General features: G+C 35.2%; 2 protein-coding genes across 5 annotated transcripts in view; both read left to right on the forward strand.

Moving 5' to 3' along the window:
- The window catches only part of LOC140149185 (ERC protein 2-like), a 134,782-nt gene extending 121,477 nt beyond the window's left edge, over positions 1-13,305 (forward strand). For 3 of the 4 annotated variants that reach the window (XM_072171390.1, XM_072171392.1, XM_072171393.1), the window contains one exon: positions 12,577-13,305. In XM_072171390.1, coding sequence (XP_072027491.1) covers positions 12,577-12,624 — 48 coding nt within the window. In that variant the 3' untranslated portion in view covers positions 12,625-13,305. Of the gene's footprint in view, positions 1-2,729; positions 2,799-12,576 lie in introns of all 4 variants that reach the window. The other variant, XM_072171391.1, reaches the window with a different exon arrangement.
- Positions 13,306-14,237: 932 nt separating this feature from the next.
- The window catches only part of LOC140149187 (protein Wnt-5b-like), a 177,568-nt gene continuing 165,076 nt past the window's right edge, over positions 14,238-26,729 (forward strand). The window contains exon 1 of the mRNA XM_072171396.1: positions 14,238-16,266. The gene's annotated coding sequence lies outside the window, so the exon portion shown is untranslated. The remainder of the gene's footprint in view (positions 16,267-26,729) is intronic.

Consider the following 26,729-nt stretch of genomic DNA (forward strand, 5'->3'; position numbering starts at 1 on the left):
AAGTTGAAGATATGCATTTTGGGCCCTTAAAATCCCAATGTTATATCGGTCAATTTACCCCATATTCACATGGGTTAATGAACTTGATATAGTCATGTTACATAGAAAACATATCTTGGGAATGCAGCTCTGAGGAGTCCAACAGTTTGCCCCAATTCATCATAATTTCATTCTACTCAAATTTGGCAAACTTCTTGACCTTCAATTTGGTTCCTATTCTGCTCATATTATTCCAACTGTGTTGACATTAATGTTGCATATTACAGGGGAATTCTCTCAAGTGTGTATTCATTCCTATCCCTTTGAAAATCATATATCAAATATTCACAGTTAGTGCCGAGTCTTGAAAGACATTCAAAGTCATGAAAGAGGCATGTCAGTAATACCAAATAAAATGACTTTGTTCAAAGTTTCAACTGTGCTAGTTTTCTGTGTTTATCTGAATTAAGTTTTTGCTTTCAAAGTTTTAGACACTTCAGGATAAAGTTTGTTATGACTTATCTTAAATGCCTGTTATATTTAGATTTATCTGTAATGCGTGTTCAAATGTTGGATATGCTTAACATGAAGTTGATGCATTGTATCACGGTAGAGGTCAGTAGGACAGTAGCATATACTATGAGATCTGGTTTTAAATGGTTTCAAGATTTGATATGACAGCTTCAATCTGTATGCTAATATTGAGGCAACGTCATGCAAGGAGAAGATCTCTACTCATTTCATTTTATTCTACTGCAGGGCAGGTGACTACAAAGTTTCTCCAAGCACCACTATCCATAGTTAGTAGCATCTGGTTGTAAATTGTTCTTGGTATCCCCAACAGCTTCTGTATATAAGTCAGATAGCCTGGTTTTGTCACCCTGGACACAGGACAAAGGGATGTCTACTACAATCCTTCAAATACATCCAAAATTAGTGAGATTGAGAATTCATATTTAAAAAATTATAAATATAAACCAATAAAATTACTGAAGCAACTGGTATTCCTTTACTGTTTAATTTTGAATTTGATGATGGTTTGAACTAAATACTTTGTTTTGATTCTTCAGGATCAGCTAGAATAAGAACTGCTCTACATTCTAATGTAGTTCAATGATAGTTTTGGAGCTTGTTTGATAAAGATGGTGTATCTGAATTTGATTCCTTAGATCATAAGTAATTATGATTTACTCTAATTCACTTCAAATGAATGATGACCCAAGTCATTATGATTTTATCTGTTCACATTTACAATTAAGTTGATTGTCACTTAAGGCCAAAAAAAGGTTAGTCTCATGCCCCCCCCCCCCGAACGATTACAAATCCAATGCGGTATGCATTTTGTTTAAATCAATAAATCAGGGGGGTTACCCTCTTGAAAACTCACCAGTTTTGGCCCATTTATGTTTTTGCCAATGGCAGTTTGTCATCATTTTTTTAAAAGAAAATAAACATTGTGAAATAAAATTTTATTTTTGAACGTTTTCACCATCAGAAATCCAATGTGCGCAGGGGACATAAGACAAACCTATTTTTTTGGCCTAAGTGAAATCAATTACCATAGAGGTCAGTGAAAGCATGGCACTCACTATGAGTTTCTGGTATAGATGGTTTCAAGACATGGTATGACAGTGTTAATCTGGATGCTAGGAACATTGAGCCAACACATGCATCATTTAGCATGGACCAAGATTCTCACTAAAAAAAAGCGGTTATGAAAAAAACCCTTTTATCTAGCAAAGTAGTTGGCTATTGGTATTAGTATCAGATAAGGGTCGGGATTTATACAAAATACTTAATCTAATGAGATTTCATGAAATTGTTTAGAACTTGTATCATGTTGCCTGAAGTTTTGCATGCATAATTAATTATGCACATATCACATTTGTGGAAGTTCTGCATATTTCGACCCTGGTTCATGAACGCTATACCAGTGGTATGTCAAGTTGACATTGAACTATAGGCACTATACAGCAATGATAATGTAAAGGGTTTGAAACCCAAGGAACTTACAAGGATGTTTACGATATAACTACTTCATTGCAGATTCATCTTCCATGGTTCAAACTCAGCACAGTGAGATTACAAACTATTTGCTCCCCAACCTGTGTGTATGTGAGGCCTCAAACAAGAAATGCTATGTTCACAAAATACTATACTACAGTGTAAAATCATTCCTTCAAGCCTTGTAATATCTTAAGAGAGAGTCATTATTTCACACATCACCCATTCTAATTTGGTACAGCTCAGCAGGACTCATTTTAATAAGCTTCACTTAAACATTTTTTACACCAAACTGAAATAACAGTCTGAAATCACAGTCTCTTCACTTAGCTATAGTTGATATCATGTGCTAGGATCTTGTCCGGCTTACAGTCTTGGATTCTATGTCAAACCAGAACATCGGCATTTGCTTCAATTATCAAGTGCTATAATTTGAGCTCTGTTAGGTTACCATCGGAGTTTTGGTACAGTGAAGAGAATGATTACCCATAGAGTTCATTCTTTCAACAATAATTTATCAATTGTTGTATTTATTTTGTAAAATATTACGTATTAATTTGTGATAAAACTTACCACTGCCATGTAATATTAAGTTTATATAACCATAATAACAGGGTGATAATGTTGTTATTGAAATATAACATGGAATGTTACCCAAAACTCAACTTTCTTATTTTCTTGTTTTGCTCTCAACAACTGACTGCTATACTTCTCTTCAATGTGTGTGAAACTTACACACAACACAGGATGATGAAGAAGGAATATGGGCATGATCGATGCTTTGCCTAACTGACCACCCTGCTTGCTACCAAATGGTAAATCTTCATGCTTGTGCAGTATGCACCTTCATCTATGTGCATGGTTGTATCTATATGGTGGTGTTTGGTGCATATGGTTTTATGTAATCGGTGAATGTTGTAATATTATTTTTTTCAATGGCATTATCTCTATATAATTATATTAATATTAATTTTTGATGTCAGTATTGTGGTATTGGTATTAGTTTGGTGTTTTCTGTATGTATGCACTGTGCAAATTCTAGGAAATTTGGTAAGAAATATACACAATTTGTTTATAATTTCAAGTGTTTACTAACACATGCTTGAGATTTGGTGCATGTTCTATATATTGGAAGCATGTTTGAATTACTAAAAACACTCAGGAAGCTGGTAACTTGGAAATATCCAGGAGACCTTGTAATCTGTGCACTCAAAATAATCATCTTGTCTTATCAATTTTTATGTAAAAAAGTATTGTATTGGTAATTTTGAGAAATTACATCTTATTCATCACAATTCAAATACCAATATATTTGCCAAGTTGAAATGCAAAAGCTCTGTTATTATGCAATTTACTTGGAGCAAAGGTCCACCTGCTATTTTTGTTATAGAGTTTAAAGCAGACTTTCAGTTTGAATAGTTGATGCTGCATGGAGTTCATTGTGCTTTAAATGACAGTGATTATGAACTTTACACTAAATGAACTGTGCACAAACACCTTTTACCAAAAATAAATTAAACTAGCAATAAAATCTATAAAAACCAAAATTGAAATAAGTTCATGAAGTTCAAATGTTCTAAAAAGATCGCTGCACATTAACTTGTCTCAGGTCTTTGTACTTCAATCTAAGTATAATTTGATTGACTTGTAAATTAGTCTGGCCTGTTCTTTCCTTAAGATCAGTGTTTTTGTGTGGTCTATATTTACCTGTAATTTGAAATAAATTTAATTTTCAAAAACTATAAATGTCTATAGATGAGTGTTAAGTGTTTTGATTGGTGTAGGGAAAGGGTTAACTTACATGAAATGGTATATGTTTACAGCAAGATATAGACCAAGATTCAACAATGCATATTCTCCAAGATGACCCTCTCCTGAAAACAATGCACTATGCCAAAAATAATGTCGGCCATTTTGGATTGTATAATGGTTGTGTGGCCAATCTGAGACAATTATTATTATATCTTACATATGCCTATTAACTATACATTAACATGATTTAACACTGTATTGTTTTAGATTTGTAACTTTGATTTTTCTAATTTTCTGTGGAATTTGTGCTTATTTATGATTTATTTCATTGAATATTGGTATCTTACTTAAAGGAAGATTTCATGATCCTAGCATCCTCTTTTTGTGACATGTATCAGTAGATATCCACGAAAAAAGCTTATTCCCAAAATTTCAGTTGATTCTGATTTTGCATTTGCGAGATATGCATGATTATGTGTATTTCTGTAGGCCACTGCTGTAATTTTGTTCTGGTATATACCAGAACGAAATTCAAATTTGACGATATTTTTGCTAAACAAATTAATCTGCAAGAAATTTGTGGTACATAAACATTATGTAGCCAGAGGTTTCCAGTAGTATAAAAATCTCAACTTTTTTTGAGAAAATTGGGGGGGGATGAGGCTGTGGATCATGAAATGCCCTTTTGATATAATATTTGGAATATATGTAAAGTTTTGTGTCAAGGTGTCTAATCTAATAATATGCATGTGAAATTATAGTCAATAAAATGCACTGATGAACAGGTTCTACTCTCATATTAATGGTTTACCCAATAAAGTAAACCCCTCTCAGTTTTATGTGTAAATTAAAATTCTATTGTTTGATGTATAACAAAGTATATGAGACAGACGCGTAATGCAATTTGCTCTACCCGTGTAAGAATCTCACTGTAGAAAAGCACGAACAATCCATTATTTACAGCTTAAATGTTATATCAACAAGTCAGCAAAATTTATGAAGCCATTGATCAAAACTGTTCTACAGTATGTTTTATTTTGTATTTACAGTATGTTTATTTATTCACTTAAAGGCTGTAATTGGTATTTCGCCGTCAAACAACTTGCGTTATTAACACTTCTTAATCTGTCATAATTTGATATTTATGCATCTATGATATTATTTATGTCATGTCTATGCTGTAATTTAATTTAGCGTTCTACATTTTACTATTTCCCCGAATATTTTCATCACATGAGTGATCTACTACATATTTACCATCAGATAAATTGTGTGCTACTATTTGTTTCTTTGTGCCAAAAACAGTACATTTATCATAATGAAGGTTTTGCATTCTTGCGTGTACAAAATCGTGCCGTTTTATGCGTCTACAAATGCCGCTGTGTGAAGAGAGTTAATTGTGTAAATTATGAGATAACAAAGTACACTTGACCCGGCATCAACAACTTGGAAAGTGATATTTTATGGCTTCTGATTGCCAAATAGACACCTAGTATTTAAGAAAATAGGTCTTCTTCAGTTACATTGATGCTTTTTCAATCCTCTGTTTTAAAAGTTGTTCTGAGTTTGAAAGCAATGGATACAGAAAATTAACAAATCAAGAATTTCATTCGTTAGCTATACTATTTTTGTGGTAATATTTGATTGAATTTGTTTAAATCAAGTTCATAAGAACTGGTGATATGACAAAACTGGATTTTACTTATTTTGTCTGCAAAATGACATTGAAATAGATCATATTGATATAGAACGCTGCAGAAAAAGTGAGTTAATGAATTGACGGATACAACCTGTCAAAGGGTGAATTCATTGTCTTGGTTCATGAAAAAGAAAAGAAAAAAATGCAATTTTGTGGGAAATTTGTACTGCCACCCAAACAGTGATATCATAACTGTTAACATAAGTGAATCCCAGGTATAAGTTCCTGTAGACAATGACATAGCTATAACATGAATGATATATTAAAGGTATAACAATGCTATGACACAGAAAAAAATGCTTTACATATTTCCAAGCAAATTGATCATGGAACCATATGATCTATTTCTAGGGAACCAGAAAAAGTGAGATCTTGGGTGTTAATAAGAAGCCTGGCAGACATTTTAGATATTTCATGCAAGGTACTCATGTAGTTTGTTCTCAGCTATTTGATATTTTTACAATAGTTGTTACAACCTTGTCCTTCAATAATGTAATTTTATGCAAAATTTGAATATCATGAGAAAACATTTTAGGGAGTGTTCACAAACACTTGTTAGGGGGGCCTGACGCAAAAAATTTTGACCCGCCTAAGGGGGGCCCTGAAAAAATGACAAATTTTCCTGGAAAAAACAAGTTTATATGCTTTTCTATGGGGTTGACCCATAATTTTCATGTCAAAAAGGGGGGCCCTGAAATTTTTGAGGTCTGTAAAGGGGGGCCCCGAAAAATGTTCGCAATGAAAATTTTTGGCATCAGGCCCCCCTCCCCCTACAAGTGTTTGTGAACGGTCCCTTACTCTCAGAAGTACAGAGCAGACTACCAATTTCCTCAATTGGCTACAATGCTGAAAGTCATTGAGCAGGTGACACCAAATCAAGATACAAAAGCAAGCCAAAATTTGGATGTTATTTGGACTCATTTGACAGTACCCCCACCCTGAGACAGACATAGCAGACTGCCAATTTCCCCAGCATTTGATTTGCCACATTGCTGGAATTTTGAAAGCTCCTGAACATGAAGAATTCATAAGCAAATAAATATGTAGGTGGAAAAGTCCCATGCCTGTTCACTCTGAGCATGCTTGAATATATGGCTGATGCTGGTACATGTTCTCAGGATGTGTTTGAACCTCGCAACCTCGCTCACCTAAGCGGACACATAGTGTTAAACTTGTCAGCGTTTATGTGCTTGCTTGCTGTCCTGGAGGTTGGCTGCAGTACTTTCAGTTTGCACCATGATGACTATTTTACTATGACTGACTTTACGTTGATTCCCATTGGTGAAGTCCATAGTATTTTTGGCTTAAAATTGGCAAAAAAATGAAATTCATAACATTGTATATTTCTATAGAATGACATGCATGCAGATGGGTATAACACTTATGTTAGTTCCACATTGCATAATGCATGACTGGTGCACGCCGATGTGAATTTACGCGAGCGTTAGGTCGGACTTAATTGACACACGCAGTACCAATTTCTGCACCTTCCACTGTATAGTGGACATACTGAATTTAAGCATTGCTATGTTGATCTCATACACGGTTGAAAAACTACCAAGATATTTGTATACATCACCTGTAACATTCATCCAATCATTTTTATTCCCATTGAAATTCACTATTGATATTCATTTCAAATCTTTGTGGAATTATAATTTCTAATTTCTAATATTTGATATATGAGAAGTTTGTGATATTTTAGAAATCTTATTCGTTCCATAACATGAATAGAAATGTGTGTGGCTTCTTAAGAAAAAGATGTTGTTAGATCTAAAAATGTCATTGATAATCTTGTACAGAGCTCGTTTTTGACTCTTCTGTTTTATGTCATTCAATTGTGTTTCCTTTGGGAGAGGAAGAGGGTAGAATGTGGTCTTTGTTATATGAAATGCATTATTCTGTCTGCTACTTGCACTACATCAATTTATGAAATTGATGGAAAATATTGAAAAGAATAATACAGACCTAACAGTAATTATGGTTGAGCAAAGACAGGTCCATCCATGGTATCTGTGTGGTCGTTGTACTGCATTACGCAGCAAAAGGAAATGCTTGAAATGTTCATGACTACTTTGTACATTCAAACTGATAGAACCTGTCACAGTAACATGAAAGAGTCAACCAAATGCTACAAAACAAGCTCACATCCTCAACACTTTTATTTTAAAGCCCTCTACCAATTCAAGATTCTAGTGTTTTGTAGCATTTATCAATATTATCAGAAGTGGTTTGATAATATACCACCAAGTCTAGCCCTACAAGAGTTTGAACTCTTGTAGGGCTAGACTTGGTTTAAAGGAGCATATAAAAATAACAGATGTGGAAATAGGAGTATAAACTGACCAGTTGATACCGGTTTTAGTCCTACTGTATATGGCATATTGGATGGCCTAGGGGAAAGTTAGCCCATATTTGCAAGACAATCCTTGCCTTCAAACCTACTCATCTTACCCTCTGGCCATGGGCTGGCCATGGGCTGGCCTGGTGTCAGATCTTACCCAGGGAAAGATGACATTCCAATATCTTTAAAGTTTTAAAAAACTTTACACACATTCCAAAATAAAAGTTAAACATCTTTTGTGCATAGGTCCAACTCATAATTATGCTATGCTTAGACCCAGGTCTAAAAGTTGAATCTGTTTGTGCAGCCTAAACCAACACTACCAGATCCCTATTGCTGTCGTGCAGTACCAATTAAGTTCAGTGTGTACTCAAGAAATCCCACACAGGTACTCTTAAAGTACCGATGAAGTACACCGGCGGGTCCAGGATCTTTTCCTGCGGGGGGCTCAGAGGGGTTTTCAGATTTATGCAGGGGGGGGGCTTAATGACTAAAATGGCCAAAAATACAGGCTGATTTACATGTTTTTAACAAAGTGCGGGGGCTTCAGCACCCAAAGCCCCCCCTGGACACGCCACTGAAGTAGCTGAGCAATAGGAATCTATGTATTCTCAAAGCCATATATATGCCCATGGGTGTGAGATGGACAAAAATGTTGTCAGTATTTTACCCTCATATAAAGGCATCATGAGAAAGACCTGTTAAACACAGGGTCACTTTCACTTCAAAAACCTATCTCTGTCAGATAAAACCATAACACAAAATTTAATGATTAGAAAACAAAATATGATATGTTCTGTAAGTCCCATACCTCATAATCCTTAAACCATATCGTGCCCTCAAACTACCAGCAATTACCGGCCAATTTTGGACCCATTTTCCAAGTCGTGTCTTCTTTCATCTACATTTCTGAGATTTCTATGATTGTTATGAGTTTTCAATACAGGTAAAGTTACCATCCCAGCTGATTCTTGTTGCTTTTATACTCTATACCTAGATGCCCACTGGCGAATGTTTACAAAACCTCGTTGTTCATAAATAGCGTCTAATTCCCAGGTAAATTGATGTTGACCTCCAGTGTATAACATGTGAAAACACAAGGAATTATGCATACAGGCCATGGGGCAGGCATCATATACTTACCTGGGATGTTTCAATCAAAATGTCAACTAACGCTTGGATCAGGATACTGTATATAGTTGGGAAATATTTGAATCTTCACCTTAAAAAAAAGAGTGAGCTTCAGAAAACCCATCTTAGTACCCTGTACAAGATAAAAATATCCTTTGCCCCTCCCCAGCTTGGTCTCAAAAGTTTTCTAGCTCCTGTCCATTTTCATGTGTGTGTAAAAAGCGAGTCTTTAAAACTGCATTTCTATAACAACCTTTCAAGATCAAGTAGACAGAACCCTATTCTTTACTTCTGAATTGAATTTGTTTTCAAGTTTAAAATAAAACATGATGGATGTTTCATATTTTGAAGTATATGGGTCAAAACATAGGTGTGTCTCTTTAAGATCTTCCCTTATGATGAGAGATGTTAACTCAGGCATTCTACCTATGTATCAACATACTCAGGTAGGCTATATATCAGAGGGGAATCCATTAGATGAAGCTTTAATGAAGACGGAACAAGTAATGAATAAATGAATTACCTTCTAACAACCTACCCCATGCATAGGACAGAATAAATGAATGAGTTTTGAATTACATTTCAGTTATATAACTCTAGACTAGCAATTTTGAGGCCCAGGGTTCAATCCCCGCTGAGTCTTGAATTGTGCACTCTTTCAATTTGATCAGTTTGGCGCGAGCCTCATAAAGTAATTTAATTCATAATTTCCTGGACGTACCTCATTTATATCCGATCATTGCATATATTATTAATTATGTTCACATTGTCTTGGGCCCTGCTAGGTTGATGTAAATAGGCCGTCTCAGTTCTTCATGAATCACAATTCTGTTACAGCAGCATGATGTAGAGGCCTACTTCAATTTTAAGAGTAGGGATAAAAAGTTGTAAATGGTCCTCTTTCTATACCAACCTATTATGCATTCAAGATTTGTGATTAATAATTGGTTATAGTTTATTACCATCTTCCCATATAAAATACAAGAGTGTGACCCCAAGGGTTTGAGTGATGGAATTGGAACCCAGTGGTGTACACATTAGGACATTATCCAAATCTCAGTGGTGACTTGTAAGAAGATGCCAAATGTATCACAAAAATTGTTATCTTGTCTTCTAACTAATGCATCGTGGGATATTTCCACTGCATGCTGGGTAATTGGCATCACCAGGTGCTTTTTTTTAACAAGGAAAAAAACATTGATCTTTTCCTACATACGTCTTTTCAATGGTAATAAGTAGTAATATTAGGGATGCCCACTCTCAATACAGTTTCCACTAGAACGATTTTTCATTTACTGTGTGCGTGCACTCACACACGTATTGTCTATGGAGAAACTGATCGATACAAGAAATCCCAGGCATGTTAAATGGCGTACATACTTGTTTTGATCCAAATGTAGGCCTATATCAGGGTGTTTCAAGAAATTCCTGATTCCACCAGAAAACATTCACCAAACTTTTTCCTGTTTGGTCAGTAAATAGAGAGGACCTTCCTGCATGAAGAGATCAACTTTTTTTAATGAATAATTTAATGAGATGAGAACTACAACAGGTTGAAGTGACACCATTCCGTGCATCAGGTGTTCAAACGCAATTATCTCCGAATTTGGAGTGAATCAGACAAGCAAACTTACATACTCATAAAATTTAACTATTTATGAAGACAAAATGTGTAGGATGTTAAGAAATTTAAGAATGTTTAAGCCTACCGCTGCCCATCTCAAATCATGCACTTCCCCATGCACTTCTCACTACCATGTCCATTTCATAGGGAGTATAAAACCGGGGACCATCATGGCTTCCATGCACACAGTGTATTGCTCAATGTAGTAAAGATAACCTTTGAGTTGGAGCAAATTTCTCAAAATTGGTAGTGATTAATGTTACCAAACTTATGCCATGATGAAATATAATAATTTTTGAAGATAAAATGTGCTGACCTTAAAAGATTGAACAATGTTTAAGACTACCGCTTTTCATTTGAAATAATGCACTTATTGTTCATCTCCTCTATGGAGATATTTTCCATGGCGGCCATCTATGATCATGCTTGAGGTTTCAACAAACAAACCATGGGTTTTGAGGTCTTATAGTTTTTGTTGTATGTCAACAAAATCGATTAAATTTTCAGGATGATCTTATTTTCATGTTGTTATAAGCAAATATAATGTTCCAGATAAGATAGTTAATAAATACATTAAGAAAAAGTACCTTAAAGTTGCACTTTCTGTTAGTATTCCTTTTTGGACTTTAACTTTTTAACATGTTCTAGCAGCCCTATATAAAACCGTGACACTTTCGAAAGGCCATATCTCTGGAATGAAACGTCCGATTAAGATTATTTAAACGCCAAAATGTTTCTTTCATCAATTCCCATCCAATAAGTTAGGTCTGAATCAATTTAAAAGTACTTCAATTTTTAGTGGACATGCCTAGTAATATATCTGTTATCTTCTTTGCATTTATTGTTTTATTTATCGCTTTGCAATAGTTTGGCTTTTATGACACTTCGTTGAGACACAGAAAGTATGCATGGTATCAATATGATTTGTTTGAAAAATTATGATATGCCAAATATGATTTTAATGCTTGTAGTTAACAGTTAACATGTTTGCCTGCAAATGTAGGATAAAAAGAACACACCTTTCTGTATTTTGGATGCTTTATAAAGTATCATATTGTGGAAAGGTTGCAAGAAATCCAACATTTCATAATATGATGCAATATTTATGTCTTGTTTGAAACTTGATATAGACATTAATTGCTGCGCATAGTGTCACTTAAATAGTTTGTTTCATGTTGTGCAGAAAATTGCTGTTCCTAATTGAATTTCTTGTGTTGCTCCGCTACTGGAAGTGCTTGTCATTGTCAAATGTGTCCATTTTATGCAATCTAACATTGCTAAATACTTATTCTCATTCCCTGTACACAATTCACTTGGCCTTTCTATCACCATACTCCCATTTTGAATGAGTTACACAAATTATGATGCATATAAATACTGCAAGAGCATAAAACCTTGATTCCATGTGTGTTCTTTAAGGATGTTGAACTTTGTGCCCTGGGAATGAGATTATGTCATATTTTGGTATATAGCATGTTTCTTCTACTCAAGTAGTTATTTTTAAGTCAATATTTGTGCATATTGCTGACATGGATCCATCGGCAAGCTTTAAGTTTTGAACAAGAGATAACCCTAACAGCTTCATGTTCATTGCGTGAGACTTTTTTGACCCAGAAGAGGGCATGATTTCTCACAAATGTGTCTTACTTTATGTATCAGTTTATTAATGTAACTTGGTCATGAAATATTAGTAGATTCTATTGATTACGATGTTAGTGATTGTGTGATTTTATATTTTGAATTGCTGTAAATGACTTGATGGATATAATTCTGAACACTGTTTGATCAGATATGATGGGGAATCACAGGTGTGCTTAGTGTTGCATGTTACTATAATAAATTGTGGTTACAAAGTTGTTGTTTTAAGTGCTAATTTGGTTTTCAAAGTTGACAACAAACATTTTTATAGAAAGTTTATAGAAAGTATTTATTTCCAAAACACATTTTGTAGTGAAGTTTGCAAAGATAAATGTAAACTTCTAATCATCAAGTAGTAGACAAATGTACTAATTAACCTGTATTTTGTTTCTTGTTTATTTTCAGTTTCTAAAAAGAGGATTTCTGAAGGGAGTACAAAGTATCACCCTGTAAGGAGGTGACAGAAGATACACCAGGAATAAAGTATCACCCTGTAAGGAGGTGACAGAAGATACACCAGAAATAAAGTATCACCCTGTAAGGGGGTGACAGAAGATATACCAGAAATAAACTCTTGAAGAAGAAGCAACCAAAGTCCAATAGCACAAATGCTATATACTGTTAAAAACTGTGAAGTGAATGTGGGTATGATGTCAAACTGTAGCTGTTGTGATTTGTGGAATCACAAAACAGATACAGCATTTTGAATAAATTTGCATACATTATGCCAACACAGTGTTGCTGTTGTTTGCTACAGAGACTGATTACGTCTCTAATCATCATTATCCTGCCATCTAAAATAGCTGAAACTTGATGTAAGTTTGCAGCATTTACCTCTAATCTAAAGCCACAACTTCATATTTTATAATAACTTTTGCTAGCTGAGTTTGATGAGTCCACACCACTGATGTGCTCTGCAGTGTCAGCATTATAATATTCAAATAAATCCAATTGTTGATTCTGTTGTAACCAAATTGATATTCTATTATATGCTGCACCAAAGTCTGTTGTACTTCTATGTTGTTTATTCCCAAAGTTAAATGTTGTCACACACTTGTTTTTATATTATTTCTATTATGAATATTGTTATTTGAGGTCAAGATACTGACTTTGAAACATGAAATAAGTTCAATATTTTATGTTCCATTCACCTATTTGTTTTAAGTAAAATAAAACAAAAACAAAACATAAACACATGAAAAAAGTCCCACTTGATTGTCCTTGCTGGCAGAGAATAACAGCAGTTGTTTACATTTTGAGAGCATACACTGCGTAAACATGGAGGTGTTGTTCTGATTGGCCAATTCAATTGTCTGAAAGTCAGCAAACCAATAAATCTGATTGGTCGATTATGTGTCAAAGTGTTGGTCAGCGCAGAGCGGCGCACATGAAAGCTCTGTGTATGTTGCTTATTAATAGGGCGCTTGTGTCAATTACAGCAAAAGAGCGCTGTACTTCTCAGTATAGGTGGTCATACCCCGGGGGTCATACTGAATTTCGAACACCATAAGAATTTTGTTAGCTGCAGTAAGGTACCACATTTGTGTAAAACAAAGCCAAGTCCCTAACATGTTCCATTCACCTGAAGTGAGTGACTCTTGGCATGTGCTGTTGATCAGTAACTGGCCATGGTGACTGTTGTACTCAATCTGGACGGCATTTGATTTTGCATGTCCAAGTTAGACCTATTCGTTAACACAGTAAATCACACTACAACTTTTTGAAATGCATTAAATGTCATTCACTCATTAATTTCTCAGTTATTCTGATTTCTTTATAACAAGTAGAGTATCATGTTGCAGCTAACAACACATTCATGTGAATATTATTAATTATAATTAATTGTACTCAAAGCTATGACCACACGATCAAGTGAGGACTTTCTTTTTGATGCGTTTATGACCCATTCTCACAAAACCAAGAACATATCAGCAGACCTGCAATGAGATTAGATCTGTTTGTTTCATTTCTCACAACTACAAAATTCTATCCAACAAACATTAACAAATTATATCATATCTTCAAAGTAGGCCTATATAATAATATATGTTACAAAAACAAATTTCTTGTCAGTTTCAAGCTAATAATACAATTATTTCACTCAGCTATATAACATATCAAAATCAAAAACCTGCAATCTTTTGCTATGTTCATGGGTTTTTGAGAAGTCAAATTATATGAATTGTTTCAATATCGAAAAAATATTGATCAAAAAGGCATTGTACTAGCTCGTTTACAAAAAGTTGCTAAGGGGATACATGGAATGGCATTTAATGGAAGGTTTGTTTATTAAAATATGAAGAAAGGTCTGATCTTAGCTACATAAGGGAATTGTTTAAATCCATATACAGCATGCTATTTACATATGTAGTATAATGTGTTGTTGTTTGTTAATTTGCAGTGGGTTACTTAAGGTAATTAACAATAGGTATGGGACGGGTTATACAAGTAGGTACGGGTAGTGTATTTCATTTGATTGTATGAGGACCAAGTTATTGACATGTTTATGATTCCAGTATAAGAGGAGAGAATAATGGACCAAAGTAAGGCATACCAAGCTCAGAAGATGTATGAAAGGCAAACAGGGCGGACAGAGAGAGACAGAGAGAGCGAAAGATCTGCACCATCAATTAAATGTATCAAACAATGGTTTATTTTTTAACCTGTTTGAAAGAAATTTAAAGCCTCATGAACATCTGAGGGATTTCTTATTAAATGGGGTTGGTTCAACCCGAGTTGGACACTGGAAATGTGTATCGGTTTAGAATCACAGGTGATTTTTATGATGCTCTTATTAAATACTATTTGGACATTACTTAATACAGAAGCAACATATCAAATCCATTCCTACAATTAAACTAGGGCGGTTCTGGCACCATAGCTGGACTATGAGGCTTCTGCATTATCACAATATAACTGGGTCAGCTTCAGGCCAGAACTGTCACTATTGAGCCAGAAGGATGTTGTGCAAAACCAACCATCTATTGTGCAGAGCAAAAGGTGACACAGTATACACTGTTGTAGAGATCATCATCATAGCCCAGCTAAAAACATGATAAAAGGTGCTATACATGTTGTTGCAATGTTTGATTACATATCAATCAATGTATGTTTCAATACTGGTAAAATTCACTTCCTCCACCCAGTTCAAGACCATAGAGGGTTCAAAGCTATACAGGTATAATAGGGTCAACACCTTAGCAAAATGTTGCATTGGATTCAAACAAACTTGGATATAAATAGCAACAAATCAATTCCAGATCACCTCTATTTCACCAATACATTTTTCTGTCCTCCCGTGGTCGAAATGTGAGGAGCTTGTTTTCTGATGTCTTAGATATGAGGGTTACTTAAAGGGCGACCTACTCAGGTATAATGAGCACGGGTGATTTGCAAAGCAATATCGTTACACATAATTAGGCAGGGCAATATGATATATTCAAACATACAGTCAAAGCCAGGTGTGGATTTCAAGTAAACATCACATCCACAATTTTACAGCTTGAAATGTATCTCCCATTCATCCCTCAGTTTGGAATGTGATGAGAATTTGGAGACAAAAACCTCAACTCTATAAGGGAAATGATCGCTTAACTTATAACATCCCTCCAAGGTCAAGGCTCTACGACGGGAAACATCCACTTGATATGCCAATTGAAAAGTGGTTGTTGTAAAGACGGCTGCAGAGACTGTAAAAAGTTTGGAAAGTTAATGCAGCAGCAGCACTGCGTCGTGCGGTTCATGTAACTACAGTAGAAGCTAAATTACTCACATCAACTATAAACTTTCCACTTCTGTTCCGAGACGGATACAGTTGCAAGTTTTTGTGTCAGCCGGACCGTATCAAACACATAGTGCCAACTTGAACTACATTATTATGTGGAATACTTTTGATGTTCATCAGTACTGCATGGTGATATTATTTCTGGAGACCTAATTTATTGGATGATATTTTACAAACCGGATAAGTTTATTTGTTTGAATCAGTGAGAGTATATTACATTGGAATCATCTTGCTGTTAATGCTAGAAGCTCGCTTCACACAGACAGTTCAGGATATATGCCCTGTGATTTTCAACTTTCTCATTGCATACGGTATGTTTTATGTTATATTTAAGTATTCATCCTTAATATGCTGTCACAATAATGTTATATGGCATGTTGACATCTATATGTTGTCTAGTAGCTTTGCCGGGTGTGTATCGAGTTAGATCGGGTTGTCATGCAGTCTATGAAACGATCAAACATTTCTCGCGACGTTTGATTAGACGCTAATTGCTGAAAAATGTCATATCTTCATTGATGCTGATGGTATTCATCCCTTCAAGTAATTGCGATGCAATTTTAAGGTTTTCATTTACCCAGGCAAAAATGCTAAGTAGGGGATGAACGATGTCCGTATTATGTTTGTTGTGACGTATGGTATGCTTATTCTTTGATATGTTTTTGCCAGTAGTCGTACTTTTCCAGTATACCACTTCCTAAAGACTATTGGGTCTACACAGCAAAAGAGTCGTAATCTAGTTTCCTCACTAAACTACCACCTCCACCTCGCCATATCTTTGTTGAAATGGAAGAGCTTTTTTCCGCAGAATATGTCTAGGGTTACGTAACACCAGAAGTTACATTTTCCAATGTTTAATGTGTTCTTTGAGTATAGAAATGACGAGCAAACTAGGTTTTATTTTTCATATATTCATTTTCGACATTAGAAAGAGTGTTTTAAAAGACGGTGGACGGGCGTCGTCGCGCTGCCCGTCTTTTTCCGAGCTATGATACCCGAGCTTCGCCGCTGTGAAACTTGAAACATCATACACACACAATCCGGTAAAGATAGCAATGAGAAAATGATGGTATCTTTATCCTGCTGAGATCTCCGTTTAGACTGGACTTGAGCGCGATTTGGTTCTATTTACATTACAACCAAAACGTGAAATATTGTACTCTCGTCTATTAGAAAATGCCAATTTTCACACACATATTTATTACCCCACCCCAAAAAAATGCGTTATGTGCACTTTTTCTTCAAAAATACCAATTAAAAGTTAAGTCCTCAACATAACAAACAATAGAAGATGTGACGACTACCTTGATATAAATGCGTGCGGAGCAGGTCGTGCCTAATGATTTATGTGAAAGAGCGACAACAAGTAGGCCTAATATGCCAATGTCGCCAAATTTATATGCATAATGCATAGTTTTTGCTAACCACATTTCGCATGATCTAGTACACAAACCACTAGGCTGACAAGAACTAAGACTCTCAACAAAAAAGATAAAATTTTGTATTAGTTTTCTTGTTTAGTGTTGTTGAAAATATGATGTATGTTGCAATCCATTTTATTCATTTTTAACGAGGCTTGGCGTTTCCAAAACGAGGTTGCATTATGTTACGACCAAATGGTGTCGAAACAGTTCAATGCAGTTCACATTTGAAATTTAAGCAGTATTCAAAGAACATGGCTGCAAAATTCAGTCAAGGAGACTCATTTCATTATTTTTAGATGTATGATATATAGATGGGAGTTTCAGGACTGTTTTCTAAGTTGGCGATGTTTTAACAGCATTACTATGTACAAGTCCAGGTGTGCTTTATTATATAGTGCTTCAAAGTAGGCCCTAATGTGTACTATGAATGAAGTGGAGCATTCAGTGGCATTTTAATTATATATTAATTATATAATTCATTAATTATATAAGAGTATGTAGACAAGCATCATGTCTATAGACATAGGCCTAATGCTTGTACTAAGCTCAACTTTAACGAATGCATTAGCAGGTCACTTGAATTTTGCCCCGACATTTTGTTGGAAAATATACTGTATAGGCCTCCTTTTTTGGTTAAAATATTATTTTGAACAAAAGGTAATGATTAAGGTTGTACAGTATTGGTGAATCGATGTAAATCGAGAAAACAGGACGCAGAGGAAAGACAACATTCACGTGTATAATGTGTAAAATTATTGTATAATCACATCGGCACGTTTTTATTTTTCAAATTATTGTATATAACAAACTGTAAGTAAAAGAAATAATTATGAGTGGACATGATAGTTTCTCCCATTTTATTTAAAAAAACTATGATAATTATTTAAGTGCAATTCCATGTTTAACGAACTTCATCCAAATGAGATCACAGTACGAATAAATGTTTGTAGTTGAACTGTCTTAATAAAATATGTGTCGAAGTAGTTAGTGTAATCAAAAGTACTATAACCGTAGCAAATTGTATGTTATTATTTGAATTCACCATTCAATATAACAAAACTTCTTTGAAAAAAATGGTGAAATGATATAAATCACATGTTTAAATGAATGAAACTGGTTTGCTAACGAAAGGAAGTATTTACCAGAGAGATAATGATTGAATAATGTGAAACAATATCGCCTTAATGAAAATACTTGTCAGTTTTGATCGAGTTGAAAGGCGGGTAAGTACAGAAATGTATTGGATATTTAGGGCTTAAATATCACTCTAGAAATAGTAACATGCATCTTTATTTGATTTTTTTTATGCAAGAGGAGTGTATAGGGTTCCCGTATTACTACTGCGATATGGGTATTCATAATAGAATATCACGATAGATAGATCTACCATTAAAGATTGATAGGAATATGCATGTATATATAATTGCCACTGAAAATGCCAACCATTTGCTATACAACGGGCAATAAAACATGAGTTACTTTGTTACATTTCCAGTTAACAAAGCAATGTGATTTTTAATATGTCTGTTGTGTTAACAATTTATACATTTATATATGTATAATAAACCCCTTTTAATAATCAGTGTGTGTTATGCACATTTGCATTGCATAACAAATTATAATAGGCCTAACTGTCTTTCTTTAATACAAATGTGTGCTGGACTGTTAGTTCTGTATATTATCTACTATTTCGCAAACAGTGGTGCAACTTCTTGGCAATTATGGAAATCAAAGTTGGCGATGTTACAAGTGTGCGTTTAGATGTCTAGCAAAAATGTTTAATCGTTTTTAAATGAATGAACATCTATTTTTTTCAACTGGCAATGAAAGTTTTTTTAAATGCTATACCCTAACATATGGTACTAAGTGTGCATGAAAAGTTTCTGAACTTTGAACTGTAAGGATAGCCAGAGAAACTTTTGTTTCAGTGAATTTCACAATATGATTTGGATTTCATTGTAATTAATCAAATATGACATTTATCCAACTGAACTTACCTTGCCAAAGTCGGTCATACTACCAATTACATCCCTATTCATTTAATTATAGTATTAACAATATATGTTTATAACAATTGAAAAAAATATATAATTTTCCGAATCGACAATTAATATTTTTGACGAATCTGAAATAACGAAACTTGCATGCCCACCAATTTATGACATCATTTTAATTGTTAATTTTGCAACCATTTTTTAAGTCGGAATTTATAGGGAACACGTTTTATATCTTCTTTGACGATGACATGAATTTAAATTAATATTAGCGAGTTTTCGTTTTGGACGACGGATTATTCTGCGACGGTATAAATTGACGCCGTCGTAGTAATCAATTTCAATGGCCGCAGTCTCTCAGAACCCACGGTTGTCGAAAACGAAAACTCACTTATATAATGAAAGACAGAGATTTAAAAAAAAAAGACTAAATCGTGTCTGACGTCAGGGCAAAGGCGCGCCGATTGGTTGTCGACCTGCGCAGTACGGCATTTTCTGTCTAGTCTTTTTATCTCTGTCTTTCATTATAGTGGTTGCATGGTACGAAGTTTGTTTAACCCTTCAGTGCTACAGATTGGAGACACGGTAGCTGAAACCGATAAGTCTCGTGTCTTTTTACGAAGGAGGTGCACCCTTTTACCGTATGCGCGTAAAACATTGTAAAAGGTGTAACATTTCCAAAGTTTCACGGTTACCAAATTAGATTGAGAACCTTTGGAGAACTCAAATAACCCGAATTCTGGTGCAGGATTGGATATGTTGTAAGGTTTACACAAATTGCCTACATTCGTGCAAAAAACATCAAAATAATAGACAAAAATATGCGATCAACGAATTGTTCCTGATTTTCAATTTATTGGCAATTATTATAAGTGACTAGACTAAACATACATTTAGCAATTATTTTGAGGCTTAAAGGAGGATTTCGTGATCCTAGTATCCTCTTTTTATGACATTTTCAGTATATATCCACGAAAAAAGCTTATTCCCAAAATTTCAGTTGATTCCGATTTTGCGTTTGCGAATTATGCATATTATGTGTATTACACTGCTCCATAGGCTACCAGAACGAAATTCAAAATAGACGATATTTTTGCTAAACGAATTAATTTGCAAGAAATATTTGGTACATAAACATTATGTAGCCAGAGGTTTCCAGTGGTATAAAAAATTTTGAGAAAAATGGGGGGGATGAGGCTGTGGATCACGAAATGCCCTTTTAAGTCATAATCTTGCGATTAGTCGGTGGCTTCAAACAGGTGAAAACTCAAGAGACGTGTAATATATTCTATTGTTTGTACAACTCAAGTTATTCTGCCAAGTATGCACATTAGACGTTGCGATGTTCCATATTTCTTGCGCATTACGCCCGTTCATACGTCCGTTCATACCGCATGATGATGCTGTGAACATTATACAACATAATGTCACACGATGGTGACAACAAGATATTCAACGGACCATGGCTTCTTGCCCGGGTCTTATGTCTACTTTTAGCGTGTATTTGATTTTGACTATAACATGCCGCGTGCTTCCCGAATAATGTGGTTGGTAAAAAATATAAAAATATTTCAGTAGATTAATGTCCAGTACATACATATACCATGATATTATATATATCAACATGAGAGTGATTTTGAATACTAGTGAGACGGGCGGGCGTACGATTACGTCGTATGGGAATCGCAACGTCCGAAATATTCCACCTTATTCTTGCAAAATTGCACAATCTTGTAATTTTATAGTCACTTAAAATACGTAAATATATAGGTCTATACAGAGCGCCAAACAAGTGGAGTGCGATACTCATAAAGCACTCATATCATGGACGTATATTTTCATTTTAAAAAATGGGATTTTTATTATTATTTTAGTCGTCAACATTTCATATTTAGCAAACCAATGTAAAAAGCCCTATTATATTATAGCTCAGCATGCGAAAGGCATAACAATCTACGTAGCAATGATTTCTTTATTAATTGGTCATGTATTGCACTGTAACCAAAGATACTTGTTTTATGTTTTTGTAATACTTACATTATACTCAAATGTAATGGTCAACACAGCTTTGAAATCCAGCCAAAATGCTTTTTATACTCAATATTTATTCAAAATATAGGAGTATTCAGGTTAAAGTCACCATATCCATGGTCAGAAGGTTCGACAAGTTCAGTATAATTCATTTTTTAAGTCATACAAAATACAATAACAGGCAAACTACTAGGTTCGACAAGTATAGGCCAATAAGTTGGCTATCAATCGCACACACCTGCACACTTTTTTTTTAAACACGAGATAAAATAATGCACTGCTTCAGCGCTGTATAGTGGCCCGTTTCTTCTTATCGAGCAAATTAGCGTACACTTAATATTCCTATCTTTGTAATAAAAGTACAAAACCTGAAGTTTGTCAAAAATTTACAAAAAGAGAGATTAATACCCATTATTCCTATAGATTTATATTATAACCATGCATATTATAACCATGCATATTGTGCGCGCTTTCATAACATTTATAGGCCCTGTCACAGAAAACCGAGAAAAAGGTTTTAATACTTCGGGCCTTTTGCTAATAAGATCCATTCTATACAACTGAAACAAATGGATCTTTAAGTAAACGTCCTTTGTACATGGAAAGCAAATAATTATGCTGGTGGTGCTATCTCTTTCATTATCAACAACAGGTGTCGAATCTCTTACAAAAACTTCATTGACAACCTGAAGTATTTAAAATTGGGGATTTCGACGGATCATACTCTGATTGAATATTATATATATGTGACTTATGTCACTTTTATGCAAAGATATATGTAGAATTAAATGTGTAATTGTATGTAAAAGTGTGATTAATTGATACTAATTAATGATTTGGGGATCTAAAGTCAAGTTGCATTGTGAATTTTCACTTAGTCCGCTCATATATTACGTAACGTGCCTATGTATGTATCATTGTGTCAGATTGACTACTGAAATACGCACATTTTAGCTGTGTATACATCAGTATTCCTGAATGATTTCATTGTATGTTGGAATTCAATAAATCTATCAGGCAAATTCAATATAAAACTACTTGTTGCTGTTTGAATGACGAGTTATTTGTCTGTTTCAACTTCATTGATCTGGTCGCAGGATAAGTTTCATCAGGGATATGAGATTGTCTCATATCCCTGGTTTCATATAAACTGATATTATATTCACCCCCCTGTCATACACCACCGTACGCCATACATAAATTCGCCCAGCCCAATTTCCCTAAAATGAAATGTTCAAAAAAGGAATCTAGTTTGGCAGAAGAGGGCATTGATCGAATCCATGCCACACCTTGCCGCTATCATGGCTAGCTATCGAACTATAGTACCAATGAGCTAGACCAGTCTTCCACCGATTCATAAGTAGCCATCTTATGATTTGAAGCTGTATATATACATAACTCCAACAAAACGGATATAGAATTAACACAATATATCGATCCCATTTTGACTTCGGTGCACGTGGCACAGTGACATCGCCCCGATATCTTCATGGCAGAAAATGCCATGGTAGGTTGAATCCACAGCCACGCATGGCCATTGTTTAATAGTTTTTAAATGCATAGTGGGCTGAAGGACATCCGACTAAGGCTAATGACATTAGCCTGTGACTGACCTCTGTACGGTCAGCGAGCATACATTCGCCATTGTCATCTGCTTATAGACTGTCTATACGATAGTCTCCTACACTCGTCGATCCTGTATGTTCGTGATAGCCACATACAGTCTGGCCCGAGACTACCTCCACGAGGGTCTACGCTGCGCTATCTAAAATCTTGAAATTTGGTTACTTTTTCAGCTCAAGACGCAAGCTACTCTCTCAAAGCGCAAACTAACGACTATCATATCTGTTCAAAATATATATTCAAGTGCAAGGAACCACATCTGGTTTCTTTATACGAAATCATTTACGGGAGATATTCATCATTTTCCACCCCGGTGTCCAAAGATTTATCGTCTGAATATCAATCGTGCATAGCACATTTACGTGTATCGATCCCGTGTATTCATTTCAGTGTCTCTGGTTGTATAATGTAATTATTAACCGGGCGATGTCGGTGTGCGTGGTCACCGCACCGGCTTGCAAGGTACCATAATTTTTCTTGTGAACACATTCTGGATTTTTTACCCAAAGGTAATTTCAGAAAATAAGATTTGATTACCATACAAACGAAACTAATCTTAAGCGGGGTTCTATGTAATTTTTACATAGATTTTTCACCATCATTTCTGTCTTTATTTTCACCAAATTAAAAAGTAAAATGCAAACACCTATTTCAATGCGTCCAAAAAAAGATCCAGGGAAAAGGTGTCGTTGGAATAGATAATGACCCGTTCTCCCAAAGCACGCGCACGCACTGGTTTTGAATAAGATATCGTCCAAACGTTTACACTGATTAAAGGCCCGTTCAGTGATTTGCTCATCCGGGCGATCGTAAAATTCAGATTTTGGTACCTTTGCCATGACAATTTTAATGACGTATTTTTCACTTTTAGGCAATTTATAAGCAATTTTAATATACACCTCCGCTGGGATCACTGAATGGGCCTTTAATGCTTGCTAAAAAAAGGTATTAGTACAAGTGTGTAAGCCTATCTCAGGGTTTCAATTGTATTTGTTCGCAGCCACGGAGGACCTATCCAATTCAAAGATTTGTGTTTGATGGTCAATGATACACCTTGTTTTAATGTTTATTGTTCATTTCAGAGCTGGTCAAGAGCCAGCCACAATTTGTTAGCTGGCCAGATCTGTTAGCTGGCCTATTGAGAATCTACATTATTGTGAGAACATCTCGAATGTAGACCGTGCTACCTGCTTATGGGAAAGGAAGGAAAGCTTTTTATTGAAACAGGCTACCTGTTGATGGTTGAGTTGCATCCACGTAGTGCAATATTACAGTAGGCTTTAAGGCAGCATTGCATAGCTCCGCCAGTAACTCTGGTGTTAGCCACTAGTCTTAGCCACTGTCATAGGTATACCGTAATCAGTGTTGTCGGCCACGAGCTAGTGGCCAAGGTGTGGTTGCTACGGAACACACCGACATCGCGTGGTTAATAATTACATTGTACAGCAGAGACACTAAAATCAATACCCGGGATCGATACACATGAATGTGCTATGCACGATTTGATATTCAGACGATAAATCTTTGGATACTGGGGTAGAAAATGATGAATACCTCCCGTAATTTTTTTATTCTAAAGAAGCCATATTTTTTGCTTGCACTTGAATATGTGTTGAAAGGATATGATAGTCGTTAGCTTGCGTATTGAGAAAGAACCGTGCGTATTGAGCTCAAAAACTGACAAAAATTCTGATTTCATAATTATGTGCTGAACTATATAGCGCAGCGTAGGCCACTCGTGGAGGCAGTCTAAAAGCAGATGACCTCATGGCGTATACCATGCTCACTCACACACACAGAGGTCAGTCACCAGGCTATTGTCAATAGCCTTAGTCGGATGTCCCTCGGCCCATTATGCGTCTCAAAAGTATTAAACAGGTCGGAACAAAATGGTCATGCGTGGCTGTGGATTCAACCTACCATGGCGATTTCTGCCATGAAGATATCGGGGCGATGACACTGTGCGGAAGTCAAAGGCGAAATAATGAAGTTGTGCATAAACGATTTACTTTCTATCCAGGTAGGTCAAGGGTCAACAGAAATGACACGATTTGGGAAAAGACTAACCAATGACTGCTGCGTACGGTTCAGTTCTTTTAGTGATTGAGGAGAAGCCTAGAATCTAAACCACTGGCTAATGTCTGTTCAAGACGGTCTCTCTCCTTTGATTGCAGGAAAGCTTTGAATCTTAACCGTTAGCTAAGTGCCAACGGGGCTTCTTGCATATATCGAGCGAAAGCTTCGAATTTTGACCACTTGTTTATGCAGAGAGGCGTTTAGTCTTATTCTTCGAAAAGCATTGCCTTCCCATTATCAATAGGGAGATTGGCTCTTAATTAATGCAATGCTGTTATGGTAGTGTATGGACATACGTGATCGATGGAAATCTTTGTCCTTTGTAACCGGCCAACTTATAAATTCCCCGATAACATTTCCCATGCCATGTCATAATGTAATTGGCCAGGAATGATGAAGACATGTTCTTCTCCATGTATCTTCATCTGTATAACTGGAAGCAAATATTAACATTTGTCTTGTTTTCGCCAGCCCATAGGGCTGGTACCTAAGTTCTGAGATGGGGGTTGTGTACACTAAAGATTAGCTAAGATTATAGCCTTCTTCTATTGGTATGAATTATTTTTTTTACTTCTCGTGGTGGAAATGTTTTTGATGTCTGCTAATTCGATTTGCAAGGAAAAGAAAGTATGTTTTGCCGTTTCAACGAACGAAAACGATTGAGTATTGCCAAAGTTATGTTTGAATTAATTATGACTTAAAAGTTATCATAGGTTAGGCCTACACATATAAACATAAACTTGTTCAGCAATCAGCATATCAAAAAAATGACATGGTCAAAGCGGGGGAATGATCACGAGGTCATATCAGTGGACTACTGAGCATAGCATGATGTTTGGTTGCCTGTGAGTGCATAATCGATATGTTGATAACAGATCTAATAATGTTGTAGAATCAAAATCTTCATTATATGGACCACATTGAAGTCAAAGTAATTATCTATCCTATCCTGTATCGTTTTATGGATAAAATTGACTCAAAATGTTATTGATGATATTATTGCTATCTTTAACATCAGTTTTGTCTTTTCAACGGGAAAAATCCGATTGAAAATAAAGTTTTTAGGGGCTAGCTATAATATTGAACAATATATCCCATATTTTGACATGCACTTATAGAAAATAAATAAATTATTGTCTTACTTTAAAAATTATAAATACTGTAAAATGACACATAACTAAAGTGAGGCCAATTTCTATCTTTTTTATTTGATTCATAAAATTACATTCAACAAAATGATTGAAGACTGAGAAAACACACAATGCAGACTATTACAGAATGGAGTAGGTTAGATGCCATGTTCATAGCTTTGCAGGAGTTTCGGACTAACAATCAACACATTCAAAAAATACAGTTTAAAAGTGAAGATTGTAGTGAATGATCAGTCCTTTATCATGTGCTTGCCACTATCTACTTTATAGTAAACTATACATTGCGAAATAATATAAAATTATTTTAAAATAAAATGTGCATGTAAGTTGAGTTAACATAGCGAATTAACTAACAACTGCAGTGTATTTCTTGATTTTAATAATAAGCATGGGTACAAAGCAGTAAAGACAAAAATACAGAACAATTTTGAGTAATGAATTAAAGAGATGACAGGAGCTATAGGAGATAATGTGT

The sequence above is a fragment of the Amphiura filiformis genome, chromosome 3 (assembly GCF_039555335.1).
Source record: "Amphiura filiformis chromosome 3, Afil_fr2py, whole genome shotgun sequence".
Taxonomy (NCBI): Eukaryota; Metazoa; Echinodermata; class Ophiuroidea; order Amphilepidida; family Amphiuridae; genus Amphiura; species Amphiura filiformis.